Here is a 16384-nt window from a genome sequence, read left to right as displayed (position 1 = left end):
CACAGGAGCCCATGCTCTCGTGAGCATCAAAAGGAGATGAAGCCTGATTAACCATTTTGAAATCTATCGGATGAGGAGAAGTCCTTACAAAACAACTTTTATACGCTTTAATTAAAAACGTGTTCCGGCAGCTCAGAGCTGAATGGGCTTCAGGGGGAGCAGGGCTGAGCCCGTTGCTATGGCGACACAAAATCTTTTCATGCCTGGCCCTTCCTCATCACACTCTCTCTAGCTCTCTCCAGCCATTAATTTGCCTCCATCCCATCTCTCAGTCCCTCAGTCTCTTGGTCTGTGAGTCTACATAAGATCCAATACATTGCTTTTTCTGCTATGGTACTTCTCCCTCCCTCCCTTTCCCTCATCTTTTCATCCTTTATGTTTCCCTGACAATCTCTATTTTCTTGTTTCTCTTGAAAACAAGTTTACCTCCTGAGTTGAAAACACTAAGAAAAAAAAAATTTTGTTTTGGTCATAGCATGTTAATCATTGTTTATTACCCCTCATGATAAATCCATTTTCAGGAGTCTTAAGTGTAGTTAAGAAAGATCTTTCACCATGTTCTACATTTTTTATTTTTCAGGTTGAACACTGGCTACTATATGGTGCTTTCTGTTGCTGAAGATAAGGCTAAAAGAAAAAGGGCTATGTTTTACTCTGTTAATTTGTGCTTATTATTAAAATATCAGGTTGTTTCACAAACCACATCATCTGGCAACAACTGTAAGTGAATGTGAGACTTTAAATACATCCTGAAAAAATGCAGACCTCACTTTATTTAATAAGGCTCTTTGAATATTTTTAAGGTTATACCAAATACAGAGACAAATAAAACCCAACACCGTAACTTGTTACACCACATGAAACAGGAATTGGGTAGAACTTGTGCATCTCAGAACCCAACAGCCAACTTGGAAGAAGCTGATATCTTTGCAACCTTGCATTCAATGCATTTATATAGATAATAATATTATTACACAACTTCTTACTGTTACTCTTTGAGTCATCACAGGCCTTACAACCTTTCATTTTTATTAAAATTCCAATTTTCCCTTTCACCTCTTCTATTTTATAAGATGAGATAGGTGAGTGGAATGCAGTGGGAATCACTTCTCATTTCTCATTTTTTCTCCATACTTAACTCTCAATCTGTTCTTACTGTGATTATACTTCCAAAGTGAATTATTTGTCAAATTCAATAAACATTTCCTTTCTAATTGCCTGACTCAGTAGAGATGTTGTAACTTAAGAGACGGGTATAGCCTGGAGTGTTAATCCTTGGCAAAGCATGGCCCAGTGGTCACTGTACAAAAAGTGGGTGAATCCTTCAGAGCCTTGGAAACCCAGAGTCCAGTTTCGAGGCTGAGACTCCAAATCATAATGCAGCTTTGAAGGTCCAGGCTTCTGCGTCTCTGAAAGTGAAATTTAAAGCTTTAACTTCTCTTTAGAAGTTTAATAATGAACTTCCTCAGTCTCTTATACTATATAAAACTCTGACATAATATATTCCTGGTAGGTCACATGTAAATCTGTGGGCCACAAATTAACAAATACCCTAAACCCTCTTTAGCCTGAGAAACAGTATTTCTTCTAAATGAACCAACCTCCAGATGGTTTCTTGACTCTGTTCTTATAATGTAGGAACTCAACACGTTCTGATAAGCTGAAGTTCTTTGGCTTCTTACAATAGTCATACTTAAAAGGTGAAGAAGCTAAGCTGTATGATGTAGCATTTAGGTGGCATCTCACAAGTGGGCCAAGTCCCCTGTTTATAATGCTGGTATCATTCAAAGGAATTGTTGAGGTTTAACTTTATTTTTTCCCCTTTCAGTATTAAGAATAGAAAGTCAAATGCTCATACTTGTTACAGGTGTTTTCCCACCTGGGACACTTTATTTGGATCAATCTTAGGTGAGAACTAAAGAAAGTAAATGTGTATAGATTGGTTAAGTAAATAGTTAGAGACACAGGCATCCAGGTATCTGAAACAGGTTTAAGACTGAATAAAAATGGATCCTCAAAGAAGCATTTTTAAAATTGTACCTAAATATCAGAGAAAATATTCTGTTGGCAAGATGTCTTGCACTGTGAATATAGTGCTTCTCCATTACATTGATAAACTCAAGAAGTGGGAGTCCTTCTATTCTTGACATTTAAATCTGTTCTGGACCTGACTTGTGAAAACTCTGAGGGGAGGAATCTCACAGGTAAGTGGAGTAGAAAACATAATAAATCGGTCTTTTCCATTACCATATTCTATAGTCCCAGGCAGTGAATCTCAAGGCTAAAATATGCTTTGGGGTTACACTTTAGATAACATTAAATTCTCATTTCTACTGAAATGCTTTACATTTCCTTCCCTCCTAATTTTGTTTCATAGTTGAAGACAGCTACATGAAAATCATGGTATCTTTTGTTTAGTAATTCATCCATCCTATGGTACCCTGCTCACCTGAAGTCACATAATCCTTTACGTGTGCTCTGGCACTAGACAAATTGTTTATGTGATAAGCCACAGGACTGTCCTGTAGCTTCTGTGGTCTGACAGATATACGTCAGAATTAAAGCTTTTTTGGTGGTTGTTTTGAACATATTGTTACTCACAGAATGGTTCTTACACTGAGTCCAGAATGTGGTTATTCTGAAGTCCTCAAAATGTTGGAAAAATTAATCCCCAAATAGCTATACCTATATATAATTTATTCTGGTCGTACATGTTATGTTAAACTCTTATTCAAATTGTTAATCTGTAAAATCCAAGTCACTGACATCTTTACCCTGTATAAATGCCTTTCTCTTCCCAGTATTTCTAAACATGTGATAATGAATAAACAAAGGAAACACAGCAGTCCCCCAGGTGTGGAATAGTATGTCATATTGAGGACAAAGATTAAACCTCCACTTGATGTTACAAAAGAGATTTTATAAAAGGTGACTTAAGTAACACCACACTGTAAATGTATAGGTCACCAAGATTCAGACCTATTCTTTAATAAGTTAATAAAATGTGGGGTAAGGGTGAAAGAGAGAAGTCACTCATTCCTTGACAATCTGTAATACATATTTGGAGTTTGATAACTCATCTAAAGATTAGCATTACTCATAGACCTCTTTATTAGAGATTTAGAGTATCTGCAAGTAAATGTTTTATATACTTTTTGATGTAAATGAAAACCATAAAGTCTTCACAAAAGTAAATACATGTTTTAATGTAAGTTATATTCAGGATGCTGTTCTATAAGACAAAAAGAAGAGAAAAAAAGAAAAGAAAAGGGATGGAAAAAGAACTGAAGTCTTCTCTTCAACATTACCTATCACAATGGACTTTTCTCCTCCACCTCCACCAGGTACCTAGGCCTAAAAATTGGAGGGAGTGGTCAGAGTTCCACGGGCTAAATTTGTAAAGTTTTCACCACTTAATGCTGAAGGGGATTAAATAACTAAATTCCTGTATCTCCTGATGAGAATAATGCCTAGCTGAAAGTCTTAAATCTGAAATGCTTTTCTTGGTTTGCCCCAAGTCAAAAGATCACTTAATTTATTGCTTTCATGCTTTGGGGATAGTCATAGGGACAGAAAGATCTTAGGTATGCTCCTCTAAATCAGCGTATCTAATTGTGTGTGTGCATACACACATATGTATGCTGGCATATATAGCTATCTACCTATCTATATTATCTCCTACAGTATATGTGGGCTGGCTCTAATTCCCTGAAGAGAAAGGTGAAGAGTCAATTGCTTCAAGATTGGGATAGTCATGACTAATTGGCGAGGGACGACTAATCCTAACCCAGTTACTACCATAGAGCATTTTATGTATTCTTGCAAAAATAAACAAACATACTTTAAATTCTGTTTATTATTATACTTTATCTGACTGAAAACTGCAATACATACTGTCCTCAGTAATGAGTGAGGGGGGAAATAGGATTGTGTAGGAAGTATGCCTAGTAATGAAATGACTTAAAGTCGAATTTTAGACAGTAAACCATAGAGAAGTCTTCATGATTCTTAGGGAAGTTCGCTCACACACACACCTGAAATCGAGGCACCTAATAGTGCCCGTTTTAGCCCCTGTTTTCACCCGCGTACACTCAGGACAGCAGGGGCTGGAGGAGGCTGAAAGGGCAAGGATGGCAGTGGAACTCGGGAGGAGGCGCTCGCGTGGATGTCGGGGTCCGGGACAGTGTCCACCAGGCCGGAAGCGAAGGAACGGCGCCTCATGCCCGGGGCTCGGACCCAGCGTCTGGGTACCGGACGTGGTGTCCCGCCGTCCGGGCTCAGGCTCCCGGCGCTGTTCCGCCATCAGTGCGGGTAGCTGGTGTGAAAGCCAGTGGGGAGAGCCTGAGCGGAGGGGGCTCCAGGGCAGGGGCGATTTAAAGCCCGCTTTATCAGTGCTGGGTTGCGAGTAAAGCTGGCTCCCAGCCGAGGGCGCCGGGGTTGGGCGGCGCGGCCAGGATGTTGGAAGCCCTTCGCGCTCAGCCAGGGGCGTCCTTTCTGGCCGACGCGCCCGGGCGCCAGGGACTGCTTCACAGCTGGAGGCCGGGAGGGAAGCGAGTAAACACCCAGCCGGAGGGGCCGCCCTCGGGGAATGGTTGCAAGGGAGACACGAAAAATAAATCAAGCCAGAGAGCCGCCCCGCCCCCTCCCCGCGCTGCCTCCGCGGGCGGCGCCACAGGTCCTGCAGCCTCCCGGCGGGCCCGCGCCCCCGCGCGTAGGGGGTGTAGCATCTCCGCCGGGCCCGCCGCGACTGCGCCTACGAGCGGGTCCCAGGAGCGCTCCTCGCCTGCCCGCCCCACCCGACCGGGCCCCTCGGGCGGGATAGAGCTCTGCTTTGCTCTTTTCGTTGGCCAAGCACAATTGTGTTATTGGAGATAATGAATTCAATCCCCATCAAAGGGCATTAGGCTCGCCCGGGCCCTGGAGTTGCTGATGCCTTTTTTTTTTAAAACCAGGAATGAAAGGCTGAGGAGGAAAAAAAAAAATTCTCTAGGGGAGCCTTTCCCCTGATCGCCGCTTTTGAAGTGAAGGGGCCCGGGCATTGTTGTTCACCTCGCGGCCCATACGGCTGAAGAAAGCCTGGGCTTTTGATGGGCTGAGAACCGCCTTTGCAATGAGCACCACGTCGGGCCGCGCGGCCTGCGGACAGCATATGTCTCGCGGCGCCCGGGCACCGTCTGGCGGGCGGGGCCGCAGGCCTGGCGGAGAGGGGGCTCGGCCGTGCGAGCTGTGAGGCTGGGACCCGAGACCAGGCCCGCGCCAAGAGGTAGCGTCTTCTGGGGCCCCAGGCCTCCGGCCCCGGGGTCGTGGTTCCTCGTGCCCACTTTGTGGCGTAGCGCAGGAGTTCCAGCCGTGGTTAATCAGTTAAGGCTCCGAGTGGGAGACCAGACAGCCCTTTAGAGGTGAGGCCGGGGAAGGCAGGGCTCTCGCTGAGCGCAGCGGGCCGGGGAGGTTGGAAGTCTTTAGTCGCTGGGACCCAGCATCTAAGGTGGCTGGCTTATCTAGAGCTTGATGAGTCTGCGAAGGTGTACACCTCGGAGAGGGGCACCCGTGCGACACGCAGTTAGAACTTTTCACCTGTGGCTCGAGGACACCGCGCAGCGCGACCCGGCTCAGGGCAGGGGGGTGGGGCGGAGGACGGGGCGGGGAAGCGGACACTCGGCAGCCGGCGCACGGCCGCTCGGCCAGCGGGGCAGGTTCTCTAGAGTCCGTGGCGTCCGGGCCTCGCAGTTCCGAAAGCAGGACAGCACATTAGCATCAGATCACCCTTTCTAAATACTTGGTGCAGGCATTTAAGTTTGCTTACAGCGCCCTCAACGTAAACTTTCCCCACCTGGATTCGCAACCCGCGCACCCCTCCCCCTCCTGCCCACCAGCCCGCCCGCCTGCCCGCCTCTGAGCACGTTGGCCCAAGGGTCAGCAGCTAGAGCCGTTCGGTTCCCTTCTCTCCCTTCCGTGTCTCCAACCCCCTCCACCCCTCCTCAAAGGATCTGGGTTATCCGCCCCATTAATATGTTAGCCAGGCATAACACAAAGGAAGCGCGTGTCAGCAGAAGGCAGTGTGATTCCAGGAAGAGGAGAGGAAACCTGGCCGGTGCCCTGCGCTGCAATACGGCTCATTGCAGTCTAAGCTTGTGAATCAGCCTCCACCTAGGAAAAAAGCGGTGGAGAACGAGGCAGGAGGTGGCCCTCGGAGCCGGAGGCGTTTGTAGCTGGGCTATGGGACTGAAGCACTAGGTTCCCAGATGGGACCCAGAACTACGGAAACGTTCCAGAAACACCCCGGTCACCGGAATCGCGCAAAGAAAATCAGTTCTGCAGGAGTGCAGCGCTAGGCGGGAGCCTCCTTCCTCCCTCGTGCATAATGGGTCCTTAAAATTAAATATACAAACGAAACAACCCCCCACGAAGCCCCTTACATTCTTCTCATTAAATTGCTTGTTTTAAAATAACTCCGTGTGCGTGTGTGTGTGTGACCGTGAGAGAGAGAGAGAGAGAGAGTGAGAAAACTGACCTGGGACATGATTAGACAAGCGTAGGAGTAACCGAAATTTTATGGGAGAGAGGGGAAAGAAACTAAGGTTTCCAGTTGAAAACATTGTTCCCTAATTCCAGGCAATGCTTTGGGGGAGGAGTATTTCCAGGTTGTTTTTCTTAGTTTCAGGAATTAAAAAAGAAAGAAAAGAAAAAGGCCCTGATGTGTAATCTTGAAGAGGAGTTGAGGAAAGAAGTAGAAAGTCAACCCAAGGCAACCTCACACTGAGTGGCGCTGCCCCGGGTCTGAACTTGATCTGGATGTGACTTGATTAGCATCCCACTTGAATTTTGAAGTCTTCAAGCATTTATTCCATTCAAGCCCTTTCCTTCCCGGATTTTGAGAGAGAATATTCTGCTTTTATACTCTAAGTTGACTAGGACATAGAGAACCCCAAAATATCAGGAAGTGGCATCTAGAAGGAGGGATGCTCCTCACTTTTCAGGGCTGCAGAGGGGAGCTCACGCTCATCATGAGCTCTGCTCTTACACTGCGCAGTCACAGCTAACAATTGGAGAAATGAGGAAGTTAGAAAAAGAAAGGTAGCAAGTGAGGATTTCCCCTTTCTTAGATTAAAAAATATAAGTAGGAAAATGCATGCATTTTACAAGTTAAAGTTGAACTGAATGGGTATTTTCCAGCCCCAAATTGCTTACTAGTATGATGGCTGGAGAAGAAAAAAAAGGTGAGGGCTGCAGTCTGAGCTGTCCAAAGTTCAATGAAACGAGCTAGACTAGGAGCTAAAAAGAGAAACACCAATGGAAACATTATGGCCACAAACTTTACTATTTGAAGAAAAAGTCAGAATATTTAATCTGTTATTAAATGTTATTTGGATACAGTAAATTGGATCATTGGTAGAAAATAAAACTTGAATAAATGGCTTCTTTTATAAAACCTTATATCTTCCCAAATGGATTGTATTTTTAATTAGTAAGATTGTAAAACCTTCCAAGTTACTTCATTTAATTACATTTTTACTCTCATGAGTTTCTGCAGATGCCAATGATTCTTTCAGTTCAGGAACATCATTTCTAAATTTCAGCATAATTTAATTTCCTATTTAGCCCAAGGTAGCTTAAAAATAATCACCTTTTTGCACGTAATTACCTTGAAGTAATTAGACATTATCTTAACTCCATTTAGTTGCAAACACATTTTACTACAATTCAAATAAGCAATTAACATTTAATTTTTGAAAGTAAAACATTTTTACAAATTTATTAAACATCCATTACATAATTTAAGCAATTTTATCTTTTCAATGAGCTTTTCCTCTTGACATATTGAGGTATCACATTAAAATACATTATAGCTAAATGTTCTGCAATATTGCTGCTAAATCAACAGAAGACCAATTGATCTTGAGGAAAGGTTAATTAATTTGGGCTACAGGTCTCCTACATTGGCCTCCACTGAAAGGAATTTGTATCGATCACAGAAGTTTTCTGGAAAGAAATGTAATAAGCATTTTCGTGGAATTGAGATCAATTTTTTAAAGTGACAAAACAACAAAGTTTTAAAATCTTATCACTCCAGGAATTCTTTTCTGCTATGGCTTATTCAAATCTGTTAGACTCCTGAGTAAAATAATGTTTTTTATACTTTCAGTGAAATCAGTCGGGTATCTAGCTTTCAGAAAATGAAAACAGAAGTTGAGAACTTTAATAGGATTTTGTTTGTTTAATCCCTCCTCCCATAATAATTTTCACCAGTTTATTCTACAATGAGGGGATCACCAAGGGACAATGGAAATTAAATTTTATCTTTGGTTTAAACACTGTATTAGCTATCGTGTAGCAAACACTGAGCTGCTTTCTACTTCGGAACACTTCTAAGTTGTGTAGTTTCTGAGCAGGAACTGGTGAGCTTTTCTTCTTCCGTAAATTTAGTTGCCTTTTTTTTTTATCCATTAAAAAAAAATGTTCCAGGCTGGGACAAGGTGAAGGTAACATCTGAAGTTCCCCTCCCCAGCACTATACTCACTCTCAAAACATTTTTCTTGTTTTCTAAAAATGTTTGCTCGGTGGCGTAGTCAGTGGATCGGAGGGCCTCCGGAGCTTTGCACTTGGGTCTAAAAGAAGGTTTTCCCTTCTCCCTCCCTCCCTCCCTCCCCTCTGGAGACCCCTCCCCCACCTCGGGCGAAATTCCTAAATAAAGCGAGTCCGGTGGACCGCAGCTGAGGGATCAGCATCCCCTTTCCGGCCCTCTTCTGCAGGAGCCTCCGAGGTGAAGAAATATAGACGCTCCAGGACGAAAAGGGAGGTGGGAGGGGGTCGCGGGAAGGCGGCGCGCTCCGGGAGGGTCCCAGCACTCCCTCGAAACCACAGATGTTTTCCTCCTGGCCCTGGGGCGCGGCGCCCTGGCCCCGGGCGTTCCGGCGTTTGTGTGTCCGGGTTTCCGAGGAAGGGATTACGCAGCGGGAGCGGCCGCGGCAGCGCGGACGTTGGAGCCGCAGGAGCGGTAACGAGGCGCCTGGCCTTCTTTGTTGACTTTTAGGTCTCGGGCTCAACAGAAGATTTATTCGCTAGGAGGGGAAAATGCCCAAACAATGAAGAACTAACTGCACTTGTCACCTCGAGATGCTTGCGGTCCTTCTCTCTGCCCTCCTTACCCGGCAACCGGCCGCCCCGACCCCAGCCCGCGCGCTCCCTAACGCACGGGGCGCAGATGGCATCGCCCAGAGGTGGCTTGAGGGAGCGGTCAGAAAATCGCGTGAGAAGCCCACGAGGCGAGCCCCGCTCCCCGCCACCCACAGGGCTAGCTCCCCAGGCAGGTCTCCAAAGTGGCCTCGGCCGTTAACCCGCGGCGCCTCGGCCGCCGCAAACCCTGAAAAAGTCTCCGCCAAGTAAGAGCAAGAGCTAATAGGCCGACTTCAGCCTGGTGGGTGAATGCAAGACACTGATATTATTAACATGTTAAAGAGAGGGAAGGGAACAAAGTTAGACGACTTAGGTTCAGTGGGGCCGGGTGAAATTCCGAGGCCCAAGCTCATGCCTTTATATTACTTTTGGAATTCGAATTTGCCAGCGTTTGCCCGTTGTATAAATATAAATAACTATTGGGATTGAAAGCTTTTTCCTCTCTTTGAGACTTTAACGTCCTTCCGAGAGGCCTGTAAATTAGATTGTGAAATTACTCAAACCAGTAATTTCCATCTCCTCCTTTCATTAGCTGAAGTGAGAGCGGGGGTTGGATCTCTGGATTTTTCTCAAGTGCTACATGGCACCCCTTCTCTCATCTGGGGAGGCAATTACGCGATAATTAAGGGACTCACACAGCTCTTTTTATCTTGTCCGCGGTAAGGAGTGGGGCGATCAAAGTAAAGGCTGTCCAAGTTCAAGCCCTGGCAAGGATGGAGTTCATACACAAGGGCTCAGGCAGGCCAGCCTCTGCTTGGGCTGGTGTTGTTATTGTTGATGTCAATCCGAACGAGGCTTACAAAGAAATAGGTGGACTGGAAAGTGAGCCTACTATCAAAGGAGATTAATGATTTTGTGATCTCAACCAACTGTAGGGGTGTGAAGCTGCATTTAAAAGCTTCTTAGAAGGCAAACAAATCATCAGTTTTAAGCTCTCAGGAAAAAAATTAGAAACAATATTTAAAAAAAATATCTTCACAAAATACAGAATAGCAGCAACCCCGAAATGTCCCGGTGGCACAAAGCTTCCCCTGCAGGAATGACTTAACTCATGCCTCCCCGGGCCCCCTCTAAAGCTACCATGATGGTTAAATTTTGCTGCTCTTTTAATAAAAAGAGGGTTCCGGATCCTCTGTGGTAGACAACTTAATTTTATCAGCTACATCTGATATTTTATTCTTACTCGAATACTTTTCAGATAAAGGAAAATGATACATTGGGGAAGGGGGGAAGGTAGTTAAAATAATAATATTTGAGTTTATTGTGGAAAGGCTCAAAGGAAACACAGAAGGCTGAAGACCTTGTCAAAAATTGAAGTAAACATTACTGGGAATAAAGAATCTTAAAAATCTCAAGTCTTAGGATATTAAATCAGTTTATCTACCTTTTTATTTATCAACTTTCATTGAATCTCCTTAATTGCTTTTTACTAGCTAGATGTTCATATAATAAACATAAACAAAACAAATTTTTTAGATTATTTTCCTTTTTGTCATTTATATTCAGTGCCTGGACTTTGAAAAATATCATATTCAGAATATCCATTTTGGATTTAATTAAGGAAAATAACAGAAATCCTCTTTTTGTTAACATTTGGTTTATTTAAAGTCCTTAACTGCAAATGATCAAGAACATATTCCACGGCTTAAAATTTATCATTTTCATTATTTAAATCAAAATATTTTAATTACAATCACATTGATAAAAATTAACATTTTAATTTGTAATTTTAACCATCATTTAAAGCAATTTCAGCTGCAAAGAAAAAAAGAATAAACCATGCAATAAATTAACATTGAGAAAGCGTAGAGGAATAATAATGAAACCCGTCTGGCTATACTAACACCATGTCCAACTGTGAAAAGTGCATTAACACTGAATGAAACAAGCACACGATGTCAATAATTAAAATGACCACAATCAACTGGGTTTTGGAATCTTGAACCAAATTTTGAAATACATCTCCCTATAACTTATCTCTCCTCCAACACTGTAATATTCCCTTTTTTTTTCTGGAAAAAATATCCTTTAAATGGTATGGATACATAGAAGCTAATTTTACACGTTATGTGACCTCAGAATGATAAAACCATGGCCCTCTGCAAAGCAAGGAACAGAGTTATTGAGGAGGGCAATTCTCGAGGAATTGATTCCCAGGGCTATATATGGGTGGAGAGGAGGGGAGGAGGGTGCCTTTGTAACTTCTTGGTCAGGCAACTCTTTCAAGAGCATGTATATCTCCTACCTATCACCTCTATATGTTACGTAAATATATGGAAGATGTACATAGCTGAGCATGTGCATAAGTTCATATATGATATATATGTATTTCATTTTAAGACATCTGCTATCTGAATGTATCCGAAATGTAAGCTGAAAAACAAGTGGCTCTGATGTTTATAATCTGTTTATGTTTTGCTGCATAATGGCAGCATTGTCCTTCAATACTTTTAACAGCCCTAGTGTCTACTTGTTTTCCACCCTTTCAGTTCTTATGGTTAAGAGTATTGCCATAGACCTGTAAACTCCTGTGTGTGTGTATGTGGGGATGGGGGTTAGGTGAGGAGGGGAAAAAAAAGCACAAACAAATATTTTACAAGCTTGACCATTTCTTTTTTTTAAATAAATCCTGCACAGACTAGAACACGTCTGCAGGTGGAAGAGGAAAGAAAGGGAGAGGGACAAGGAAGTAGGAGGATTTTATATATATACATTTGTGGATCATTAAACTTTGCAGGAAAAATTTTTGTTGGTTTGGGGTTGTTTTTTTTTGTAGTAATATACACAAAGCGTTCGGAACAACAGTAACAAAGTAACAGTCTTTTGTACTGGGGGAAAGATTGTGCACAAAAAAATAAAATAAAAATAGTTGGGATTTTACTATGCTGCTGTCGGCTTGGTATGTGTGGTTTTGTTTGCTGTTGATTTCTCTCTTTCTCTCTCTCTCTCCTGCTACCAGCATGGCCATGCCAGACAAACCCCCAGTCCCAGGGAGCTAAGAAGTGTTTAGAACGGGTCTGGAATACACACCTTGGTAGTAGGCTGGCTCCAGGGCTGAGGGCTCAATGGGGCTCCTCGTGGCCACCGAGGCGCTGCCGAGGGGTAGGCTGGCGGGCAGTGCGGTGCCATAGGGCGAGTACTGTAGCGCCTGCTCGTATGACTTGAAGTCCAGCTTGTGCTGCTGCTCCGAGGAGGACATGAGGTTGTTGATAGAGAAAGGGTGGTTGAAGGAGTAGTGAGGGTCCCCTTTCAGGTGCAGCTGGGACTCGTGGGGTGCCAGGCCATGCGCCGGGTGGGAGGGGGGCACAGACACCAGGGCCCCAGGCCCGGAGCTGATCGGAGGTGCAGCCGAGGAGGCCGGAGTCTTCAACTCCGAGGCGCCCCCTGTCGCCGCCGCCCCGCTGTGGTCCAGAGTCTGGGGGCTGGCAGCGGGCCCGGGGGCCGGCGCGCCCTCTAGCTGGCCGGCCTTACTGTGCACGCCCCGATGAAGGGGCGAGTCGGCGCTGGGGTTGGCAGCGCTCGAGGGGTCCTTACGGCTCTCAGGGCCGCCCTTGGCGCCGCCGCCGCTCCCGCCCCCGGTCCCTGGCTGCTTCTCGCACTTGAAGCGCTTCTGGCGGCGCAAGTAACAGCCGTTCTCGAACATGTTGCCGGAGTCCGGGTGCAGCGTCCAGTAGGAACCCTTGCCCGGCTTGTCCGGGGAGCGGGCCACTTTGACGAAGCAGTCGTTGAAGGAGAGCGAGTGGCGGATGGAGTTCTGCCAGCGCTGCTGGTTCTGCCGGTAATAGGGGAAGAGGTCCATGATCCACTGATAGATCTCGCTCAGTGTGAGCATCTTGCTGGGCGCCTGCTGGATAGCCATGGTGATGAGGGAAATGTACGAGTAGGGCGGCTTGGCGTGTGGGTAGCTGCGCTTGAAAGTTTTGGCGTCTCCGCCGCCACCAGCCCGGCTGCGGCCCAAATTGGACGGCGCGTACGCCATGGGGCTCATGCACGGGTTCATGGCAGCCGCGTAGGGGCCCAGGCCGTTCATGGAGGCCGCGGGCTGCGCGCCCATGGCCCCCATGCCGCCCGGGCTCAGCGTCGTCCCCATGGCCGTCACGCCCGCCGTCATGGTATTCATGGCGCCCGCAGAGCCGCCCGGCATGCCAGCCACCGCCCCGGGGCTCAGGCCGGCGCCAAGGCCCGGGTTTGCGTAGGACATGTTGAACGAAGCCGGGGTCATGTTGCCGCTCGTGGTCATGGTGTTCATGGTCATGTACGTGTTCATGGAATTCATGGTGCCCAGGCCCGAGTTCATGTTGCTGACCGGGACCGAGGAGTAGGCCTGGAGCGGAGACAGCGTGAAGAGGCCCCGAAGGGCGGAGTTAGTAGTGGGCGCAGGCGGCCTACCGGCCGGGGCAAATCCGAAAACAAGAGGAGAGCATTTCTGCAAAGCATAGGACTCCCCACCAGGGGCAAACCGTCGGGCGCCCTCCCCAGAACCCGCAAAGAGTTGTCTTGCACGGCAGGGGAAAAATCCTGTCTCCGCAGGCATGAAAGACAAGAGCTCACAGAAAATATGTCCCCAGGAAGATGTGTAATCGCCTTACACGCCAGGCTCGGGGGCCGGCTTCTAGGGCCCCTACGTCGCCTCTATCCATGCCAGGCGGTATCCCAGTTTCCACCCCAGCACGGCCTCGGCAAAGCGCCCTTTTGGTTAAAAGGAGTTAAAACTCCGAAAACAGAATTAATCTCTGATCCTTTGCTTATTCACTCCACCTTAAGGGTACGGTGTGTATGGCGGTGCAGCCCCGCCCCCGCGCCCAGGAGGGCAAGAGCACCAGCTCGGCACCCATCTCACCTAAGCCTGCCAGGCCCGGCTGACCACGTAGCGGCCTGGGCTGCGCGGGGTGGCCGTTAATTAAACTCTCCCCGATAGAGCAAATCATCCCTGGCCATATGACCAAACATTTCCAAACAACTGGCTTCACCGTCTTAGCAGTTTTCACCAAATGGTGACTTTTTGTTGTTTATTATATTTAGAAGTAGTGTTTTCCATCTACTTGTAGCAATTGTAATTTTAAAAGGGAAAAAAACCTCAGAAGTTAAGTAACTTTTGGAAAAAAATTAAGAATAGATCTATAATAGGAGAAAGGGTAGGGGAGGGTGCATAATAATATCAATGCACTACATACATTTAACTTTAACATGACTTTACAGCCATTCATAAACTTGCACTAATTTCACTACCTATTTCCAGGCCCCTAAGGCTTGAAAATTTTGGTGACACAATTTGTAGAAATAATCATATTTTTTCCACATTCTGATATTTTGCCGCTGATAATCTCAAAACCTGGCTTTTCAAACTATATACGAATAGTTTCAAATACTTTACAATTCCAAAATCAAAGTCCGCTTATTTTCTCTTAATGCTATTCTACTTCCTAATTCCCAGTTTTAACCTGTAAAGAAGCTCTTTTCATAGAGAATTTAATTGACTAGTGACTGGAGATGACTGTATCTGAATTAAACCTGAGGAAGAGTTCTGAGCTCTTTCTTAAATCATCAGTAGGAGAAAACCCTTATCAATAGCAATCTGAGAATGCACTAGATATGTTAAAAAATATAGAGTACAGAAATATAAAAACTACTTCTCTGTTGATTTAATAAAAATAATGATATCCTTAAATTTATTTTCATCAGAAAATATGACTTTATTTGAAAACATAAAAGGTGAAAAAACCGATTTAACCATGAAACAGATATACCATGAAAATATTTCCTGATTTTATATTTTTCTGTCCATGTCTTAAAAGTATTTTTTACTTTTCTTTTCCTCTTCCCAAGATTATCCAAGACAGTTTCAGTAAACGTTTTCAATAATGGTAAACTATTGAAGGGTAATCGCCAGCTATTTCCAGACAAATACTTTTAGTAGGTGGTGGTCCTGCCTGTACCTGGTTTTCCTCGCAATCCCTTTGTGCACATTGTAAAATAAACCACATGAACGTGCCACCAAGGGGACAATGAAGAGAAACAGGTTCTCCGCCCGCCCGGAGTGCTGGAGGAAAAGTCAGCTCGCACTAGCGCCACCCAGCGGTTATAGAGAGGAAGGAGCACACTTCTCCCCAAACGGCTTTTGAAGAAGTTTTACAAAATTTCGGAATCATTTCATTATTAAGACGCTCAACTTAGCGGCTGCGCGCTTTCATCAGAAGACATCTGAGAATTAAACTGCGGAAGGAAGAGGCCGCCCTGCGGGCGAATTCTGGCTTTTTCAAAGTTGCTTCAAACTCGTGCTGGCGCCCGCCCGCCAACCCGCGCTCGGGACCCGGGTCCGGGCTCTGGCTCCCGCTCTCGGCAGGGAAGAGGCAAGTGCGTCTCAGAGCGCGTGTTTTCAAAGCCAGAGTTTCCTAAAACCGTCTCGCCCTCTCTGAGCGCCGATCGCCGGGATCCAGTTCCCCGGCGGGGCTGCGGATCCGGCTCGCAGGCCCGGCCCAGGCCCGGCCTGGGCTAAACCCGGTGGGTAGGCACCGGTGGCACGGAGGAGGCGCCCCCAGTCCGCCAGCCCCCCCGCCCTGCCGGGGGCCCGCCTCGCCCGGCCTCCCCCAGTACGGGCTCCAGGAACCCCCCGCCTGCTGCCCGCCTCTCACCTCCTGTGTGTCGGCGTAGTAGCTGTTCCAGTCGCTGCTCTCGTGCCCTTCCATCTTCACAGCCCCTAACATCCTGGAGCCACCCTGCTCGATGCAACCATCCAGCCCTGTGCGAAGCGACTGGCAGCCGCGCGGGGCGGGGGGCGGGGAGCGGAGTAGCTGCAGTCAACTGAGCGCCCGCGCCGGCCCAACGCCACCCTAGCGAGGAGGAAGCCAGGCGCTGCGGGGCGCGGCGTGCGCGGCGGCGGCGGCGGCAACAGGGCGGGAGGGGGCAGGCGGCGGCCGCGGAGCGCGGCGCCCGGGAGCGCCTCCGCGGGAAGTGAGCGGGCGGCCTCTGCGAGATGAGTGCAGTTGAGCTGATGTGGATCTTACGTCGCTCGAGTGCCCACCTCCTCGTCCTCTCCCCATTTGTCCGCCGCACAAAGACGCTCGCACCTACAAAGCCCGAGGTGCACCTGCGAGGCGGCCGCCCGCCAGTCCAGCCGCCGCGCCTCCCGCCCAGCCACGCCGCCGCGGCGCGCGCCCCCTGCGCCCCCTCCCGCCGAGCCCCCTCCCCCAAACCCGACCCTCACTTTGTT

At 46.9% G+C, this 16384-nt stretch overlaps 2 protein-coding genes across 11 annotated transcripts in view; one reads left to right on the top strand and one right to left on the bottom strand.

The window, feature by feature from the left end:
- Positions 1–5268, top strand: part of MIPOL1 (mirror-image polydactyly 1) — a 333916-nt gene extending 328648 nt beyond the window's left edge. For 6 of the 10 annotated variants that reach the window (XM_082384149.1, XM_082384141.1, XM_082384145.1 and 3 more), the window contains one exon: positions 581–5254. In XM_082384149.1, the coding sequence (XP_082240275.1) occupies positions 581–728 (148 nt within the window). In that variant the 3' untranslated portion in view covers positions 729–5254. Of the gene's footprint in view, positions 1–580 lie in introns of all 10 variants that reach the window. The other 4 variants (XM_082384153.1, XM_082384155.1, XM_082384154.1 and 1 more) reach the window with 4 other exon arrangements.
- Positions 5269–12070: 6802 nt separating this feature from the next.
- FOXA1 (forkhead box A1) lies at positions 12071–16002 on the bottom strand. The gene is made up of 2 exons (XM_082386143.1): positions 15807–16002; positions 12071–13498 (listed from the first exon to the last, which is right to left on the bottom strand). Exons 1-2 carry the CDS (start codon positions 15876–15878, stop codon positions 12170–12172), a joined length of 1401 nt encoding a protein of 466 aa, XP_082242269.1. The 5' UTR covers positions 15879–16002; the 3' UTR covers positions 12071–12169.
- Between the last annotated feature and the right edge of the window lie 382 nt (positions 16003–16384).

The sequence above is a fragment of the Balaenoptera borealis genome, assembly GCF_965194805.1.
Source record: "Balaenoptera borealis genome assembly, chromosome: 3".
NCBI lineage: Eukaryota > Metazoa > Chordata > Mammalia > Artiodactyla > Balaenopteridae > Balaenoptera > Balaenoptera borealis.
Note: the sequence above shows the minus strand (reverse complement) of the source record. Positions and strands in the feature narration are given on the sequence as shown.